At 40.3% G+C, this 16,757-nt stretch overlaps 1 protein-coding gene across 2 annotated transcripts in view; it reads right to left on the bottom strand.

The window, feature by feature from the left end:
• Nucleotides 1–16,757, bottom strand: part of Nup98 (nucleoporin 98kDa) — a 113,917-nt gene that overhangs the window by 61,495 nt on the left and 35,665 nt on the right. For both annotated transcript variants that reach the window (XM_013014110.1, XM_013014111.1), the window contains exons 11-14: nt 16,653–16,748; nt 13,148–13,288; nt 5,621–5,754; nt 969–1,156 (exon numbers count right to left, since the gene is read on the bottom strand). In XM_013014110.1, the coding sequence (XP_012869564.1) occupies nt 969–1,156; nt 5,621–5,754; nt 13,148–13,288; nt 16,653–16,748 (559 nt within the window). The remainder of the gene's footprint in view (nt 1–968; nt 1,157–5,620; nt 5,755–13,147; nt 13,289–16,652; nt 16,749–16,757) is intronic.

The raw sequence follows: 16,757 nt of genomic DNA, 5'->3' as shown, positions 1-16,757 counted from the left end.
CGCTGTCCCTCAGCTCTTCAGCTCAAGGCTAGCACTCTACCACTTAAGCCACAGCGCCACTTCCAGCTTTTTTCTTTTTTGCTTATGTGGTGCTGAGGAATCAAACCCAGGACCTCAGGCATGCAAGGCAAACACTCTACCACTGAGCCACCTTCCTAGCCCTAATGAATTCATTTCTTATGAAGCATTATGTACAAGTTATGTCAAAAAATGAACTTTACAACTTTGGGTGGGGAGGCGAGATGGGAAGGGATAGGGGAAGGGGAAACAACGGAGGAGGCAACAATGCTTAATGAGTTCGTTTTCGACATAACTTGTACATTTCATTGTTGAAATGGGTCCACCTGTATCGCTATTTAAACGATTTGTTTTTTCCCTTCCCCTCCACAAATTATACCAACATCAAATACAGTGAAAGCAGGGTTTGAGAGATTCTTTTTTTTTTTGTTGGTCATGGGGCTTGAACTCTGGACCTGGGCACTGTCCCTCAGCTCTTCAGTTCAAGGCAAGCACTCTACCACTTGAACTACAGCGCCATTTCCGGTTTTCTGGTGGTTTATTAGAGATAGGAGTCCCATGGTCTCTCCTGCCCGGGCTGGCTTTGAACCACGATCCTCAGATCTCAGCCTCCTGAGTAGCTAGGATTACAGGCATGAGCCACCAGCGCCCGGCAAGGGTTTGAGAGATTCTTATCTCTACCTTAAAGCCAGAAATGGAGCTGTGGGATTCAAGTGTTAAAGCACCTGCAGCTGTGAGAGTGTAAAGTCTTGGATCCAAGCCCAGGTATGGGCACACAAACAAAGCTGGTATAAGAGCCTGTAATCAAAGCACTTGAGTGGCTGACACACCAGGATCTGAGATTTAAGGCTAACTTGGGCTTCATAAGTTCCATAGTACATTTAAAGAAACAATTATGTAGTATTTTATATTTAGTTTGTATCAATATTTATGTTAACAAACAAACTCACTTGGGCATGAATGCTCCATTCGCAAGGGATGGTTCATCATCATCAAGCCCATCAAACAGATGGGATTTGGATGTGCCTGTTGTTTGCAGAGCCTTTGGTCGTACTCTGGTAGCAGGTCGAGGTGTCAGTTTATAATGAGTAGGTGTAGTAAGAGCCTTCTGGGCTGCTGGATTTGTTGGCTTTAATCTCTGAAAAACAGCATAAAAAAATTTAAGCTAGTAGAGTCACAACTAAATTAATTGTATCTCTACAATGTTTCTACAGCATTTTTCAAGATGATCTACTTGGTTTACCTAAACAGTATAGAATAAAATTATATATTCACTTTAAATAATGATGACTAGCATATAAAGTCTATCACAATTTATTATTCTTTTGCCAGTAATGACTGTTAAGATGTTTTCTGTGATCATTTACAATTTGGTATCTTTGGTTAGTGTGTTTTGCCCTGTACATATCAAAGTTAAAGGATACACCTTCTGACGTCCAATCACCAATATCACCCAAATGCCTATGCTCTTACCAATATCATATGTAATTTTTTTTTGTTGTGCTACTCCTAGGGCTTGAACACAGGGCCTGGGCACACTGTCTCTCAGCTCTACTTACAGCTTTTGTTTTTTGTTTTTTTTTTTGGTCCGGTCATGGGGCCTGAACTCTGGGCCTGGGCGCTGTCCCTCAGCTCTTCAGCTCAAGGCTAGTGCTCTACCACTTGAGCCACAGCGCCACTTCTGCCTTTTTTCTGTTTGTTTGCTTATGTGGTGCTGAGGAAACGAACCCAGGGCCTCATGCATGCAAGGCAAGCACTCTACCACTGAGCCACCTTCCTAGCCCCTACTTACAGCTTTTGTAATTACTTGGAGATAAGTATCTCAGAACTTTTCTGCCTGGGCTGGCTTTGAACTATGATCTTTAGATCTCAGTCTCTTGAGTAATTAGGATTGCAGGTATGAATCACTGGGCCCAGCTACATTTTGTTTTTTTGTCAGTACTAGAATTTGAACTCAGGACTACATGCTTTGTTAGGCAAACACTCTTTCATATGTGTCATTCCCCTGCCTTTTTTTTGTTGGTCGTGGGGCTTGAACTCTGGGTCTGGGAACTGTCTCTGAGCCCTTCAGCTCAAGGTGAGCGCTCTACCATTTGAGCCACAGCACCATGTTTCTGGCTGGGGATAGCACAGAATAATAATCCACCTACAGCCCTTCGTGTAGCTGAGATAACGGACATATCCCACCATACCAGGCTCATTGAGACAATTTTTACTATCTTTTTGCCTGAGTTGGCCTCCTGCCCTAAGTATCTATATCTCTCCTAGGAAGCTGAGGTTTAAATTTACTATTTTAATACATTTTGGTGGGGGGGTCTTCCTTGTGGCTTCAACCCTGGACCACTGTCCCTGAGCTTCTTTTGTTCAAAGCTAGCACTCTACCACTTGAGCCACAGCACCACTTCTGGCTTTTTCTGAGTAGTTTATTGTAAATAAAAGTCTCACTGACATTCTTATGTCTAATTAACCACCAAAGAGTCAGAAATGGAGCTGTGGCTCAAGTGGTAAGCCTTAAAAGAAGTCAGGGACAGCAACCAGGCCTAGAGTTCAAGCCCTAGGACCAGCACCAAATTATAATGTTATTACTAGGCTTAGTATGTAGTTCTGTTGTAGAGTGCTTGCCTTGAATGCATGAGGCCCTGGGTTCAATTCCTTAGTACCACATAAGCAGAAAAGGCTGGAAGTTGCACTGTGGCTCAAGTGATAGACTGCTAGCCTGAAGCTAAAGAGCTGAGGGACAGCGCTCAGGCCCAGAGTTCAGGCCCCATGATCAACAACAACAAATTCAGCTTTTCTCAACCTTAGTTTACTTAATTATTAAAGGAAAATACCTGTTTCACTTTAAGGCTGATGAAAACCCTGAGCCTTGCCCTCCAGTCAAATAACTGTTCCATTGTTTGTTATTCTGCCTCATTGATACAGAAAAAATAATTTGTTTTCTGGCCTAGTGAAAAGCATTTTTTAAATGGGTCTTTTGAAAATTAATTACAGCCAGGTGCAGTGGCTCACATCTATAATCCTAGCTACTCAGGAGGCTGAGATCTGAGGATCATGGTTCAAAGCCAGCCTGGGCAGGAAAGTCTGTGAGACTCTTATCTCCAATTAACAACCAGAAAACAGGAAGTGGCACTGTGGCTCACGAGGTAGAGTGCTAGCCTTGAGCTGAAGAGCTAAGGGACAGCACCCAGACCCATAGTTACAGTCCCACGACTGACCAAAAAAAAAGATTCAAAAACTAATTACAATGTCTGGGTGCCAGTGGCTCACACCTGCAATCCCAGCTACTCAGGAGGCTGAGATCTGAGGATCATTATTCAAAGCCAGCCACAGCAGTAGGCTGTGAGAGTCATCTCTAAATAACCACTAAAAACTCGAAAGTGGAGCTGTGGCTCGAGTGGTAGAACACTAGCCTTGGGGAAAAATACAAACAAGCAAACAAGCAAAAAAACAGCTCTGGGACAGCGCCCACTAGCTGAGTTCAAGTCCCAGTACCAGCTAAAAATATTTTTAATTATATCTAATTTTAATCTCTTAAATTATTTAAAAGCACATTTTGTACATTTCTTTCCATAAGAAGGCATTTTACAGAAACATCCTGAAATTTATCTCTTCTGTGCTCAGATCCAACTCTGACTTGACTTCTCAGATCTAACTGATGATTTTCTGTGTTAGGGCCAAAGGTATTTCATTGCCAACCCTGGGGTACCAAGGAGATTGACCTGCATCCCCAAAATGAGTCCCAGAGCCTATCTGATAAGCCCACTTTGTAAGAACTCTAATGTTGCTCTGAGTACCTAAAGACGGGGGGATCTGAATCAGACAGTGCCTGAAGGCTACTGTGCACCAGAACCCAAACAGGGCCTAAAGTGGATTACAAATGTCAGCTGAACCAGTCTATGGCACTTTTCCACTTTGATCTACATAACTATCACCTCCACTGCACCTTGCCTCCTCACCTATATTTTTTTGCTTGAGTGGTCAGGGTGAGATGGGGTGAGCACAAGACTGAAGAAAGTGGGAATGGAGAAGGATTTCGTGTTTTAGCGATGTACACTGCACACCCCCTCCCCCGTCATCTATCCTTGTCTAATTGTCCCTAAGCAGGAAGGTCAAAAGTAGCTCCCAGTAACAAAATAAGGATGCTATTTTGCACATGCAGGTCAGAAACAGTAGCACAATGAATCCATAACATTTTGAATTCTGAGATGTCCTCTAACCTTATTTATAATTGATATAGTTTTCCTGGACCATCCCCTACCACTTTATGACATGGACACATATTCAAGAAGCCCAGCATTTTGCATCTGAAGAATGCAGTAAGCTCAACCTTCCATTCTTAAGCAATGAACCAGACCTGTGCCTCTTGGAATTTTAAGACCTGGACAGTAAGACCTGGGTAGAAAGCAGGCATCATTGGAGCTCTGGAAAAGGCATTGCACCAATTATCAGAGGAGATTTGTATCCAAAGTACTATCCTAACAGACCACACTGAGGATATGTCATAATACTTCATGGGGGATAGACGTATGGATCTAGGGATAGAGTGCCTGCCTAGCAAGCAACCCAAGTTATCACAAAGCCCTGACTGTTCAAGCCTTGGTACCTACCCACAAAAATTACGTAAATAAACGACATAAAACCTACAGCTATTCATCTTCTAGAATGTAAGCCCAATTTTGTGCATTCCATGAGCCCTATCTAAGGTTCACAGAAGGGGTGCCCTTAAGGAATCTGGAGTAGTTCCAGGCTTAAAGACATTGCAGGGCTACAAGCTTTAAGACAAAGAAGTTTGGGAATCTGTTATTTACAAGAGATTTATGGTTCGTCATTTCTGACCTAAAGGACAAAATACCAGAACTTCCTAATAGGTTATTCATTAACATGCTGTCTCTGTCTATATACAAATATGTACAAATATAAGTGTTACAATGTACTGCCAGCCAGACATGGTTGCTGACATCTGTAATCCTAGCTACTTTGAAAAATTTCAGTTTGAAGTCCACTTGGGTCCATATCAATTAAAAAAAAAAAAAGCTGGGTATATAGTGTTTATGCATTTATCATCCGAGCTACAGGGCAAGCATTAAGTAGGATAACTACAATTCACACTGGCCTGAGGAAAAAGTGAGACTATTCGGAAAGTCATGAAAATAAAAAGTGATGATGGCAAGTGGTAGAATGCCTACCAAGCACAAGGCTCTGAGTTAAAAACCATAGTAGTACCAAAACAATACATAATGAAATGAAAAGGCTAGATATAGTGGCACCTGCCTGCTATCCAACATGGGGAACATAAATATGAGGAACAAGATCTAGGCTGTATTTGAAAAAGAGCAAAAGTATAAAGGGTTGTTTTTTTTTTTCATAGAGTGATGCAAGCAGTAATGTCTAGCAAGCAAGATATCCTGAGATTAAACAACAGTCCTATAACAAACAAAACAAAACAATAGCAGTGCTCTAATATAACATATACTTTACTTAGAACTATATAGAATACACTTTACTTAGAACTGCCATTACCTACGGCACTTCTATGGCAATAATGGATAAATCACTTTTCTTTTAGACTCCTCTAAATCAAAGACAGAAAGAATGAATTTACCTCTTCTTTCTTCTTGGGGTCTGACATGGGATTCCGGAAGAGAGGAGAGTCTCCAAAAGGTGAATATGTTAGACTATTGAGATGCTGCTGGAGAACAGCCTGCTGAGCAGCAGAAGCATTTGGATCTGTCAAAGCTTTCAGAGAGAGAAGGGGGAAGGGAGGAAATAACAGGGGAGGGTAAAGGGGAAGGAAAAGAAGAGTGGAGGACAGGATGGAAGGGAGAGGGAAGGAGAAAGGAAGAGAAGGCAGGAGTTAGGAGGGAAAGAAGGAAGAGAAGAGGGGAGAAAAGAGAAGAGAAAGGGAGGGAAAGAGAGATGGAGAGGGGGAGAGGAGAAGGGGAGAAAAATCAATGTTAGTCAAAGGATTCAACATAAACTTAAAGAATTTAACTCTCTTTTTGGGATAAATCTTAAAAATGAGAGATCTCAATGGCATTACTAGGAAAAATGAGAAGCAAACTGAAAAAAAATCAACTAAGGGTAACACTATCCAAAAATAAATGTACTTTTGGCCAGGTGCTGGTGGCTCACACCTGTAATCCTAGCTACTCAGGAGGCTAAGATCTAAGGATGGCAGTTCAAAGCCAGCTGGGTGAAGGAAGTCCATGAGACTCTTATCCCCAACAAACCACCAGAGCTTAAGACCCACAACCGACAAAAAAAAAAAAAGTACTTTTTACCTGACTATGTAATTGTAACCCTTTTGTAAGTTTAAAACAATCACGAACTAAATGAAACCAATCAAAGACATAAAGAACCATCTCATAAGATATTACAAATAATTAGCAAAGCATTCACTGTCAGTATAATCTGGTAAGTGCAAATTAAAACAGTCCGAAAGAATGGCTTCATACGTACCTCACTATCACTGACAAACTATATAAAAAATGTTAAAGTCTGCCAGGTGCTCGTAGCTCACATCTATAAATGTAGTTACACAGGAGACTGAGAGATCTGAGGATCATGGTTCAAAGACAGACCAAGGCAGAAAAGTTCCCTAGAAGACTCTCATCTCCAATTAACCACTCAAACCTTGAAGTGGCTCTGTGGCTTAAAGTGGTAAAGCAAAGCCTGGTGCCTGTAATCCTAGTTACACAGGAGGCTGAGATCTGGGATCACAGTTCAAAGCCAACCCAGGAAGAAAAGTCCATGAGACTCTGATCTCCAATAAACCACCAGAAAACTGGAAGTGGTGCTGAGGCTCAAGCGGTAGAATGCTAACCTTCAGCTGAACAGCTGAGGGACAGTACCCAGGCCCAGAGTTCAAGCCCCATGACTAACCAAAAAAACAAAAACAAACAAAAAAAAACAAAGTCAAGAGGAGAACTGGGGAGAGAAACAAAGAAAAGGAAAGAGAAAAAAAAAGAACTATAAAGGAACATTTGAAATTGTTTACTGCATGTATAGGTAATAAGGAATTGTTTTGAAGTTTTAGCAAGGAATTTAGTATAACTGGGTTGAAGTAGGAAGAAACAGAAAAAGAGGGGAAAAAAATTCTGCTCCCCAAGCAGAAAATGCAAATTAAAGGATTGAATAATAAGGATTTAGAAATTATTATTATTTTAAAAGTCATGGCCAATGGGGCCAGGAAGGTGGCTCAGTGGTAGAGTGCTTGTCTTGTATGTATGAAGCCCTGGGTTTGATTCCTTAGCACAACATGAGCAAAAAAGCCGGAAGTGATGCTGTGGCTTAAGTAGTAGAGCACTAGCCTTGAGCTAAAGAGTTGAGGGACAGCGCCCAGGCCCAGAGTTCAAGCCCCATGCCTGACAATCAATCAATAAACAAATAAATAAAAAATCAAGACGAATCAATTTGCTGGATTATATAGTTATTACAAATTATAATGACTACTTCTATTGGAAGTAAACAATAAACTACATTTGATTTAGTAACTGAGAATTCCAAAAAGGTTTTAAGGGCTGGTGGTAGGATACATGCCTACTCAAATACCTGGGGTCAGTCCTGAGTAATAGACCTTTCTAAATATTTTTTAGGTCTTGGTATTGAGACTCAGGGCCTCACGTTTTTACTGTTTTTTTTTTTTTTGTTTTTGTTTTACTAAAAGCTGGTACTTTACCACTTGAGCTGCAGTTCTACTTATAGTTTTTTAGTGGTTAAAAGACTAGAGTGTCTTACATTTTTCTGCCCATGCTGGCTTCAAACCATTATCCTCTCTCTATCTCAGTCTCCTGAGTTGGTCATCTCAATTTTGTTTGTATGCTAAAAATGGGCAAGACATTCTTAGCTGTTCCTTATTTATATTTAATATTTATTTAAATATAGAAGGAAAAATAAGACCATTCAGTCTAATTTCCTCTCCAAGTATGAAAACAAAAATTAAAGAATAATCAAAACTTTATGATCTGAAACTGAATAAATTATAAAACAGAAAAACAAAATAATCTGTAGAAAACTTTGGCTAATAGATCTGTTTGTGCTAGAACTATAAAAATTTGAGCCAGGCGCCTGTGGCTCATGCCTGTAATCTTAGCTACTCAGGAGGCTGAGATCTAAGGATCGTGATTCAAAGCCAGCTCAGGCAGGAAAGGCCGTGAAACTAATCTCCAATAAACCACGAGAAAACTGGAAGTGATGCTGTGGCTCAAGTAGGAGAGTACTGGCCTTGAGCTGAAGAGCGCAGAGAGAGCATCCAGGCCCAGAGTTCAAGCCTCAAGACAAAAAAAAAAAAAATTGAAGAAAAAAATCAAAGATGTCATCAGGAAATGGAAAGACCTTCCATGTTCATGGATAGGTAAAAATTTGTGAAAATGGTCATACTGCCGAAAATGATGTACAAATTTAACAAACTCTATCAAAATACCAATACCATTCTTTATTGAGATAAAACAATCCAAAAATTCATATGGAACAACAGAGACCTTGAATAGCCAAAGCAATTCTTTTTTTTGGGTCCAGTCGTGGGGCCTGAGTGCTGTCTCTCAACTCTTCAGCTCAAAGCTAGCACTCTACCACTTGAGCCACAGCGCCACTTCCGGCTTTTTTCTTTTTGCTTATGTGGTCCTGAGGAATCGAACCCAGGGCCTCAGGCATGCAAGGCAAGCGCTCTACCACTGAGCCACCTTCCCAGCCCTAGCCAAAGCAATTCTAAGCAAAAAATAATAATAATAATAATAATGCTGGCAGTATCATAATTCAGGAATTTAAATTCTACCATAAAGCTACAATAACAAAAACAGCTTAGTACTGGCATAAAACAGGCCTGAAGATAAATAAAACATACTAGAAGACACAGAAATAACATCTATACCTTTATTTATCTGATATCTGATAAGTGAGCCAATGATACATAGTGTTTTACAAGAGAGCCTCTTCAATAACTGGTGTTGGGGGGCTGGGAAGCCAAAAATGGAGCTGTGGCTCAAGTGGTAGAGCGCTAGCCTTGAGCTGAAGAGCTGAGGGACAGCGCCCAGGCCCAGAGTTCAGGCCCCATGACTGGACCCCTCTCCCCGCCAAAAAAGAAAAATAACTGGTGTTGGGAAAACTGGACATCTTTATGCAGAAAACTAAAAGTGGATCCCTGTTTGTCACCATACACTAATATCAACTTAAAATGTATCAAAGACCTCAACGTCAGACATAAAACTTGCAAATTACTACAAGAGGGAGCAGGAAAAACACTAGAGCTTATAGGTGTAGGCAGAAATTTTTTGAGAAGAGTCCTAGGGCTACAACAGCTAGGAAAGAATGTAAGTGGGACTACACCAAAATAAAAAGTTTCAGAACAGCTAAGGACATAGTTACTAAACTAGAAAGACAGCCAAAACTGGGAAAAGATCTTAACCAGCAATACATCAAGCAAAGGCCTAATATCCAAAATATACAAGGAGCTCAAGAAATTAACCCTCCCAAAGCTAATAAATCAATCACTAAATACCAAGGGAGTAAAAGAGAGACTTCTTAGAAGAGGTACGAGTGGTAAAAAGCATATTAGGAAATGCTCAACATCCCTGGCCATAAAGGAAATAAATGTAAACCAAAACAACTCTGAGATTCTATATCATGCCAGTTAGATTGGCCATCATCATGAATTTGAACAAAAAAATGTTGGTGGGGATGTGTGGTGAGAATTAAACTAGTATAGCCACTCTAGAAAATGGCTTGGAAGTTCCTCCAAAAGCTGTTATATGCCAAGGAGGGATGGCTCACACCTATAATCCTAGCTACTCAGGAGGCTGAAATCTAAGGATCAGGGTTAGAAGTTAGCCTGAGCAGAAAAGTCTGTGACAGGCCTATCTCCAATAAACTATTAAGAGCACCACCCCTAAGCAAAAGAAACTCAGGGACAGTGGCTCCAGCCCAGGGTTCAAGGCCCAGACCAGCAAAAAAAAAAAAAAAAAAAAAAAGCTGTTTTAAAATTTCCCTAGGACTTAGCTACACCACTCCTAGGCACCTATTCAGATCATTACAAGTCAGAATATGGTAAAGAAATTTGTGCACTATGTTCACTGCTACACTATTCACAACAGCCAAGCTATGGAAACAGTCTAGATTCCCTAGAACAGATGGGTAGATTAATAAAATGTAGGATATACATGATGGAATTTTATTCATCCATTAGAAAGAGTAAGATTGTATCATTTACAGGAAAATGAATGGACCTAGATCAAATCATATTAAGTGAGGTAAGCCAAGCTCAGAGAGATATACATGGTTTCTCTCTTATATGGAAACTAGATCTAAAATAAATATGATAACCTATATAGGTTTCTAGGCATTTATATACAATCAGACTAAAAGGAGGTTATCCATAGAGGAAGAACACAAAGGTGTAACTTCCTAGAACATTTAAAATACTATTTATTGAAACTAACTCCAGGAAAAGGAAACAGTTTTTTTTCAGTTGTTGTTGTTGGCGACTGTGCTGTTTTTACTTTGGGTAATTTTTTTTTCTTTTTGGAAGTTAAAGGGAAGGCACAGAAAAGGAAGAAGAGTGAACAAAGCAATCATGTTATGTGGTTAAGACCTTATAACTTGTGGGCAGGGATGGGAGGGGGAAAATTGTAATAAAGTAAAGAAGAGGTCACACTGTCCAAATAAAGAGATGTACTCATTACCCAACTTATGAAATGGTGGCCCCTCTGTACAACACACATCAAAAGACACAAAATTATTTAAAAAAAGAAAAGAAAGGGCTGGGAAGGAGTCTCAGTGGTAGAGTGCTTGCTTTGCATGCCTGAGGCCCTGGGTTCGTTTCCTCAGCACCACATGAGCAAAATGAAAAAAGCCGGAAGTGGCGCTGTGGCTCAAGTGGTAGAGCGCTAGCCTTGAGCTGAAGAGCTGAGGGACAGCGCCCAGGCCTAGTTCAGGCCCCACGACCGGAACCCCCCCCCCAAAAAAGGGTAATTTTTCACATTTAAATTCTATAAAACAAATTGAACAAATTATTTTTAATCAGTTAAGTATTCAGTTTACCTCTCATATATATGCCATATGAAGTTGTATTTTAGAACATTAAGTAAATTCATAAAGAGAAAAAAGTCCAAGACACTACAGTTATGACTGAACTTGAGGAGAATTCTAGTATAATGCTAAAGACCTAATCAGAGTCCTTACTACTGTATGAAAAAAAGAGGGATAGAAAGTGCAAAATCTGGGCTGGGAAGGTGGCTAAGTGGTAGGGCGCTTGCCTTGCATGCATGAGGCCCTGGGTTTGATTCCTCAGCACCACATAAGCAAAAAGAAAAAAGCCGGAAGTGGTGCTGTGGCTCAAGTGGTACAGCGCTAGCCTTGAGCTGAAGAGCTGAGGGACAGCACCCAGGCCCAGAGTTCAGGCCCAACGACCGGACCCCCCCCCAAAAAAGTGCAAAATCTGGGACCAGAGGAATAGTTTAACTGTCAAGAGTGCCTGCCTAAGAAGCTTGGGAGCCCTAAGATGAAACCCAGTGAGACATAGAAAGAGAAGAAACTGGGGGGGAAAAGGGGGCAAGCAGAAGAAAATGATGTATCTGGGATAAAGTTTTAAACAATTTGGAATAATTAAGAAGGTGATATAAACTAGGGGTTTATGCCTATAATCCTAGCTACTCAAAAGGCTGAGATTTGAAAATAAAGTTCAAAGCCAGCCCAGGCAGACAAATCAATGACACTCTTACCCCCAATTAACCATCAAAAAGATGAAAGCAGCTGGGCGCTGGTGGCTCACGCCTGTCATCCTGGCTACTCAACATGCTGAGATCTGAGGATCACAGTTCAAAGCCAAGCTGGGCAGGAGACTCATCTCCAATAAACCACTAGAAAAGTGGAAGTGGCGCTGTGGCTCAAGTGGTAGAGCACTCGCCTTGAGCTGAAGAGCGCAGGGCCAGCACCCAAGCTCAGAGTTCAAGCCCCAAGCCCGACAAAAAAAAGAAAAAAGATGAAAGCAGAGGAGGTATGGCTCAAATGGCAGAGCACCAGCACTAAGTGAAAGAGCAAGCCCCAGTACCAGCAAGTAGTTGGGTTTGCTAACACAAAGGGGTAAAAGAATAGCTATTTCAGGGGAAAAAGCTGTAAGAGGAAGGTATATATGGCTAGGCAGAGATGTTTTCAGAAGAATATGCTGAGTTCATGTAAACTTTTAATCTTTAAGAATGAAAAACATTAATAATTACAAGAGAGAACATATCAACTTTATCAAGATAAAACTAGACAGATGGGAAAAGAAGAAGGAAAAGAAAAGGGAAGGAAAGACACTTACTTATGCCCTCCCAATTTGACAAAGGTAACAAGAAACACCATCACTTAGTTGATTAAATTAGGTAAAGTACACGATGGGGTGTGAGAAGAGCACCTATCCAGAATTCTGTACAAGGTCTTCAGTTCATACCTTAGCACACTCCCCTCAAAAAAGTGTATATATGTGCATATATATACACACACACACACACACACATGCAAACAGACAGACATATATATAAAATAAAAAATTATAGGACATATAAAGCTCAAATGTGTAGAAGTTTTTCAAATATTCACCACATATCATGATAGTATAACAAATGAAAATTCAGCAGCAGAGAAATCAACTCATTTCTCTCCTTCAATCTTCTGTCTCACAGTTTATACCAGGTGATACTGTTTTCATTTCAAATAGAACAGTTTTCTTATTAAACCACATTTGAATTAAAAAACTAAGTTAATTTTTGTAAATTAGAAATAAAGGTGATGCAAAAGCTAGGAAGGCACAAAACACTTAAATAGACAAAAAGGCAGAGGTGATAAGCCAAATTTCCATCTTCCATGATAAGTTAATAAAACAAAACATAGGAATATATAAATCATTTCGCTATATAAGCTTAAGTTATATAGCAGATGAATTAAAAGTGGTTTTTATTGAAGGACTAGACCTAGGATTGGGACAAAAGGGAAGGCCAGGATCCAAGCCCTTCTATACTAAGTGATTGTTTAACTATGTGTACGTAACACATTGCTCTGGTAGGGATTTAACAGGTGGAAAACTAAAGTCAGCAAGTGAAGTATGTATGAACAAGACATAAGTTGAGTAAAGCCTTCTGAAGTGACTGACACTTACCTACTGGAGCCTGGGGGGCACCAAAGCCCAAAGTGGCTGTTGTAGTATTAAATCCAGGGGCTCCAAAGGCTCCTGTACCAAGAGGCCCTCCAATCTTAGGTTGGTTGTTCCCAAACAAAGATGCCTGTCCAGGACCAAGAGCTATGGAAACAAGAGTAAAGAATAAAGCACCACAGAAGATTCTTTGAATATTTTGCCTGAAATCAGCTACTTAAAAATAAAATGCAGGGGCTGGGAAGGTAGCTTAGTGGTAGAGTGCTTGCTTTGCATGCATGAGGCCCTGGGTTTGATTCCTCAGCACCACATAAGCAGAAAAAAGCCAGAAGTGGCAGTGTGGCTCAAGTGGTACAGCATTAGCCTTGAGCTGAAGAGCTGAGGGACAGCACTCACTCAGGCCCAGAGTTCAGGCCCACCACTGATAAAAATAAAATGCAATCCTAGCTACTCAGGAGACTGAGATAGGAAGACTGTGGTTCAAAGCCAGCCTGGGCAGGAAAGTCCCTGAAACTCTTTTTTCTGTGGGTCATGGGGCTTGAACTCTGGGCCTGAACGCTGCCCCTTCTCAGCTCTTCACCTCAAGGCTAGAGTACTACCACTTGAGCCACTGCTCCACTTCTAGTTTTCTTTGTGGTTTATTGGAGATAAGAGTCTCACGGACTTTCCTGCCTGGGCTGGCTTTGAACCAGAATCCTCAGATCTCAGCCTCCTGAGTAGCTAGGATTCCAGACATGATCCACTGGCGCCTGGCTACCCTGAAACGCTTATCTCCAATAAACCACCAGAAAACTGGAAGTGGCGCTATGGCTCAAGTGGTAGAGTGCTAGCCTTGAGGTGAAGAGCTGAGGGACAGCCTGTTGCCCAGGCTCAGAGTTCAAGCCCCACGACTGACAAAAATAAATAAATAAAATGTGTTTGGAAACTTTGTAATAACCAGTCATTTAAACAAGAGTATTACAAATGCAAACTTCATTACTGGGATTAAGAATTACATACATCCTAGGCAAAAATCTGTGTCATCTCAGTTTCCTCAACCAGAACACATCCTAAGATTAAAATAAACATATGAATAGCTTTTAGAAGATGTACAGTACATAAAATACTAAATATTAGTTTATATGCCTGATAGATACTATTATTCCCTTCCTCCTTTTGGTGGTACTGGGGTTTGAATTACAAAACATTTTAGTTTTTTGTAAAAGGAGCTTATTTAGCTAAATCAGATTTTGTTTTAGGATTTTAAGATGTTATTATATTAGTTGTATAAGGGGACTGATTCCCTGTGGTATTTCTAAATATGTGTAGTATTCTAATTTTCATAATATGATACGATTAAGATGACATTGTAATTGAACCAGCTGGATATTTTGATGTATATGAAATTTAAAAAGAATTGTTTGATGTTTTAGTTCTTTGGAAATCTGTTTTACTGTAGAACAGCAGTTTTGACAATATTATTGTCTGAAACATCTACATTTGAGCTGCATTTCTACCATTAACAACATTTGTGACATTGATCTAATTATCAAACCTACAGTTTTCTCATCTGCAAAATGAGAGTAGTAGGGGCTTCTTATGGTGGCTCCCAGCTATTTAAGTATTTAAGGGGAATACATTGAGAGAATTGAGATTCAAAGCCAGAATGGACAAAAAAATCATTGAGACCTCATCTCAACTGGACATGGTGGTATGTGCAAGTCACCCCAACATTTGAAGGAAGTGTATATAGGAAGATCAAGGGTCCAGTCTTGTCCAGGCAAAAACATGAGACCCTATGCAAGATATAAAGCAAAAATGTCTGATAATATGACTCAGGTGATAGAGTGCATTCCTTGAAACAACAACAACAACACTAACAACAAAAACTAGATTTGTAGCAGCAAGCTTTAGCGACTAGGATGAAAACATGGGTTCAATTCCTGTAACCACAAAAATAAAAAAAAAATTTTTAAAGCTGAGTGCTGGTGGCAAATAGCTGTAATACTAACTACCAAGGAGGCTGAGATCTGAGGATAGAGATTTAATATCAGCCCTAGCTGAAAAAGCTAAACAGACAAAGATCTATTACCTCCAGTTAATGAACATAAAGCATAAAGTAGAGGTATAGTTCAAGTGGCAAAATGACATCTTGGAGCAGAAAATGGTATGAGGCAGAGTTCAAGCCCCAGTACTGGACCCAAATAAATGACTGTAAAATTTATATACATTGTGTATGCGCGCACGCATGTGTGTGAGCATGTATATGTATCTGTATGGATATGTGAATCACTCATGTAGAGTAGGGTTCTGTTTAAGAATATTACTATAAAACCTGTAAAACCTGTGTATAAAACACATATACAAATATTTGTGTGCAAACATGTTTGAGAAACATAGAAAGGGGTCTGAAAAGATAAATGCTAAATTTTCAATATTTGTTACTTCACTAAACAAGCTGAAACTGTCCATAATTATTTTAAACATTTTACTAGCACTTGTATCTTTAATTTAATTAATTAATTTATTTTTTGGGTCTGGTCGTGGGGCCTGAACTCTGGGCCTGGGTGCTGTCCCTCAGCACTTCAGCTCAAGGCTAGCGCTCTACCACTTGAGTCACCACGCCACTTCTGGCTTTTTTCATTTTGCTTATGTGGTGCTGAGGAATCGAACCCAGGGCCTCATGCATGCAAGGCAAGTGTTCTACCACTGAGCTACCTTCCCAACCCATTGTATCTTTAATTTTAAAAAAGAAATTTAAAGGTTACAAATCATGGTACAAGAGAAACCTTTTACTCAGAAAATGGTATATTGATTGAATCACAGAAGCAAAGAGACCAGATTAACTGGACATCGAATCAGAAACGATCACATCAATTACCAGATGACTTACAAAGGCAGGTAAATTATATGCCTAAACAATCTTAACTATATACAATGCAACAACCATTATATAACTATCACCCTTACAATTACTTAAAACAGGAAAAACTTATTTTCAAGTATACTAAGAAATAATTATTCAGGGGATGGGAAGATGGCTCAGTGGCAGAATGCCTGCCTCACATGCATGAGGCCCTGGGTTCGATTCCTCAGCACCACATAAGCAGAAAAAGCCAGAAGTGGTGCTGTGGCTCAAGTGGTAGAGCACTAGCCTTGAGCTGAAGAGCTGAGGGACAGCGCCCAGGCCCAGAGTTCCAAGTCCCACGACCGACAAAAAAAAAAGGAAAATTTAGGGCTGGGAAGATGGCTCAGTGGTAGAGCGCTTGCCTTGCATGCATGAGGCCCTGGGTTCGATTCCTCAGCACCACATAAGCAAAATGAAAAAAGCCGGAAGTGGCGCTGTGGCTCAGGTGGTAGAGCGCTAGCCTTGAGCTGAAGAGCTACCCATGACCAGACCCAAAAAAATAAATAAATAAAATAAAAATAAAAAATAAAAAAGGAAAATTTAGGCCTCTTTATTTCTGGGTAGATGATCAAATGGCGCTTACAAATGCATTACTTCCTAAAACTCATGATAGCAGTTCCTTACCTGTTCCAAATCCTCCTGTACCAATACCAGTTCCCAGAGTCCCAGGTGCTGGTTTACTGCCAAAAATACTACTCCCACTGGTATTTGTGCCAAAACCTAAGAAGA

The sequence above is a fragment of the Dipodomys ordii genome, unplaced genomic scaffold (assembly GCF_000151885.1).
Source record: "Dipodomys ordii isolate 6190 unplaced genomic scaffold, Dord_2.0 Scaffold22, whole genome shotgun sequence".
Classification (NCBI taxonomy): Eukaryota; Metazoa; Chordata; class Mammalia; order Rodentia; family Heteromyidae; genus Dipodomys; species Dipodomys ordii.
Note: the sequence above shows the minus strand (reverse complement) of the source record. Positions and strands in the feature narration are given on the sequence as shown.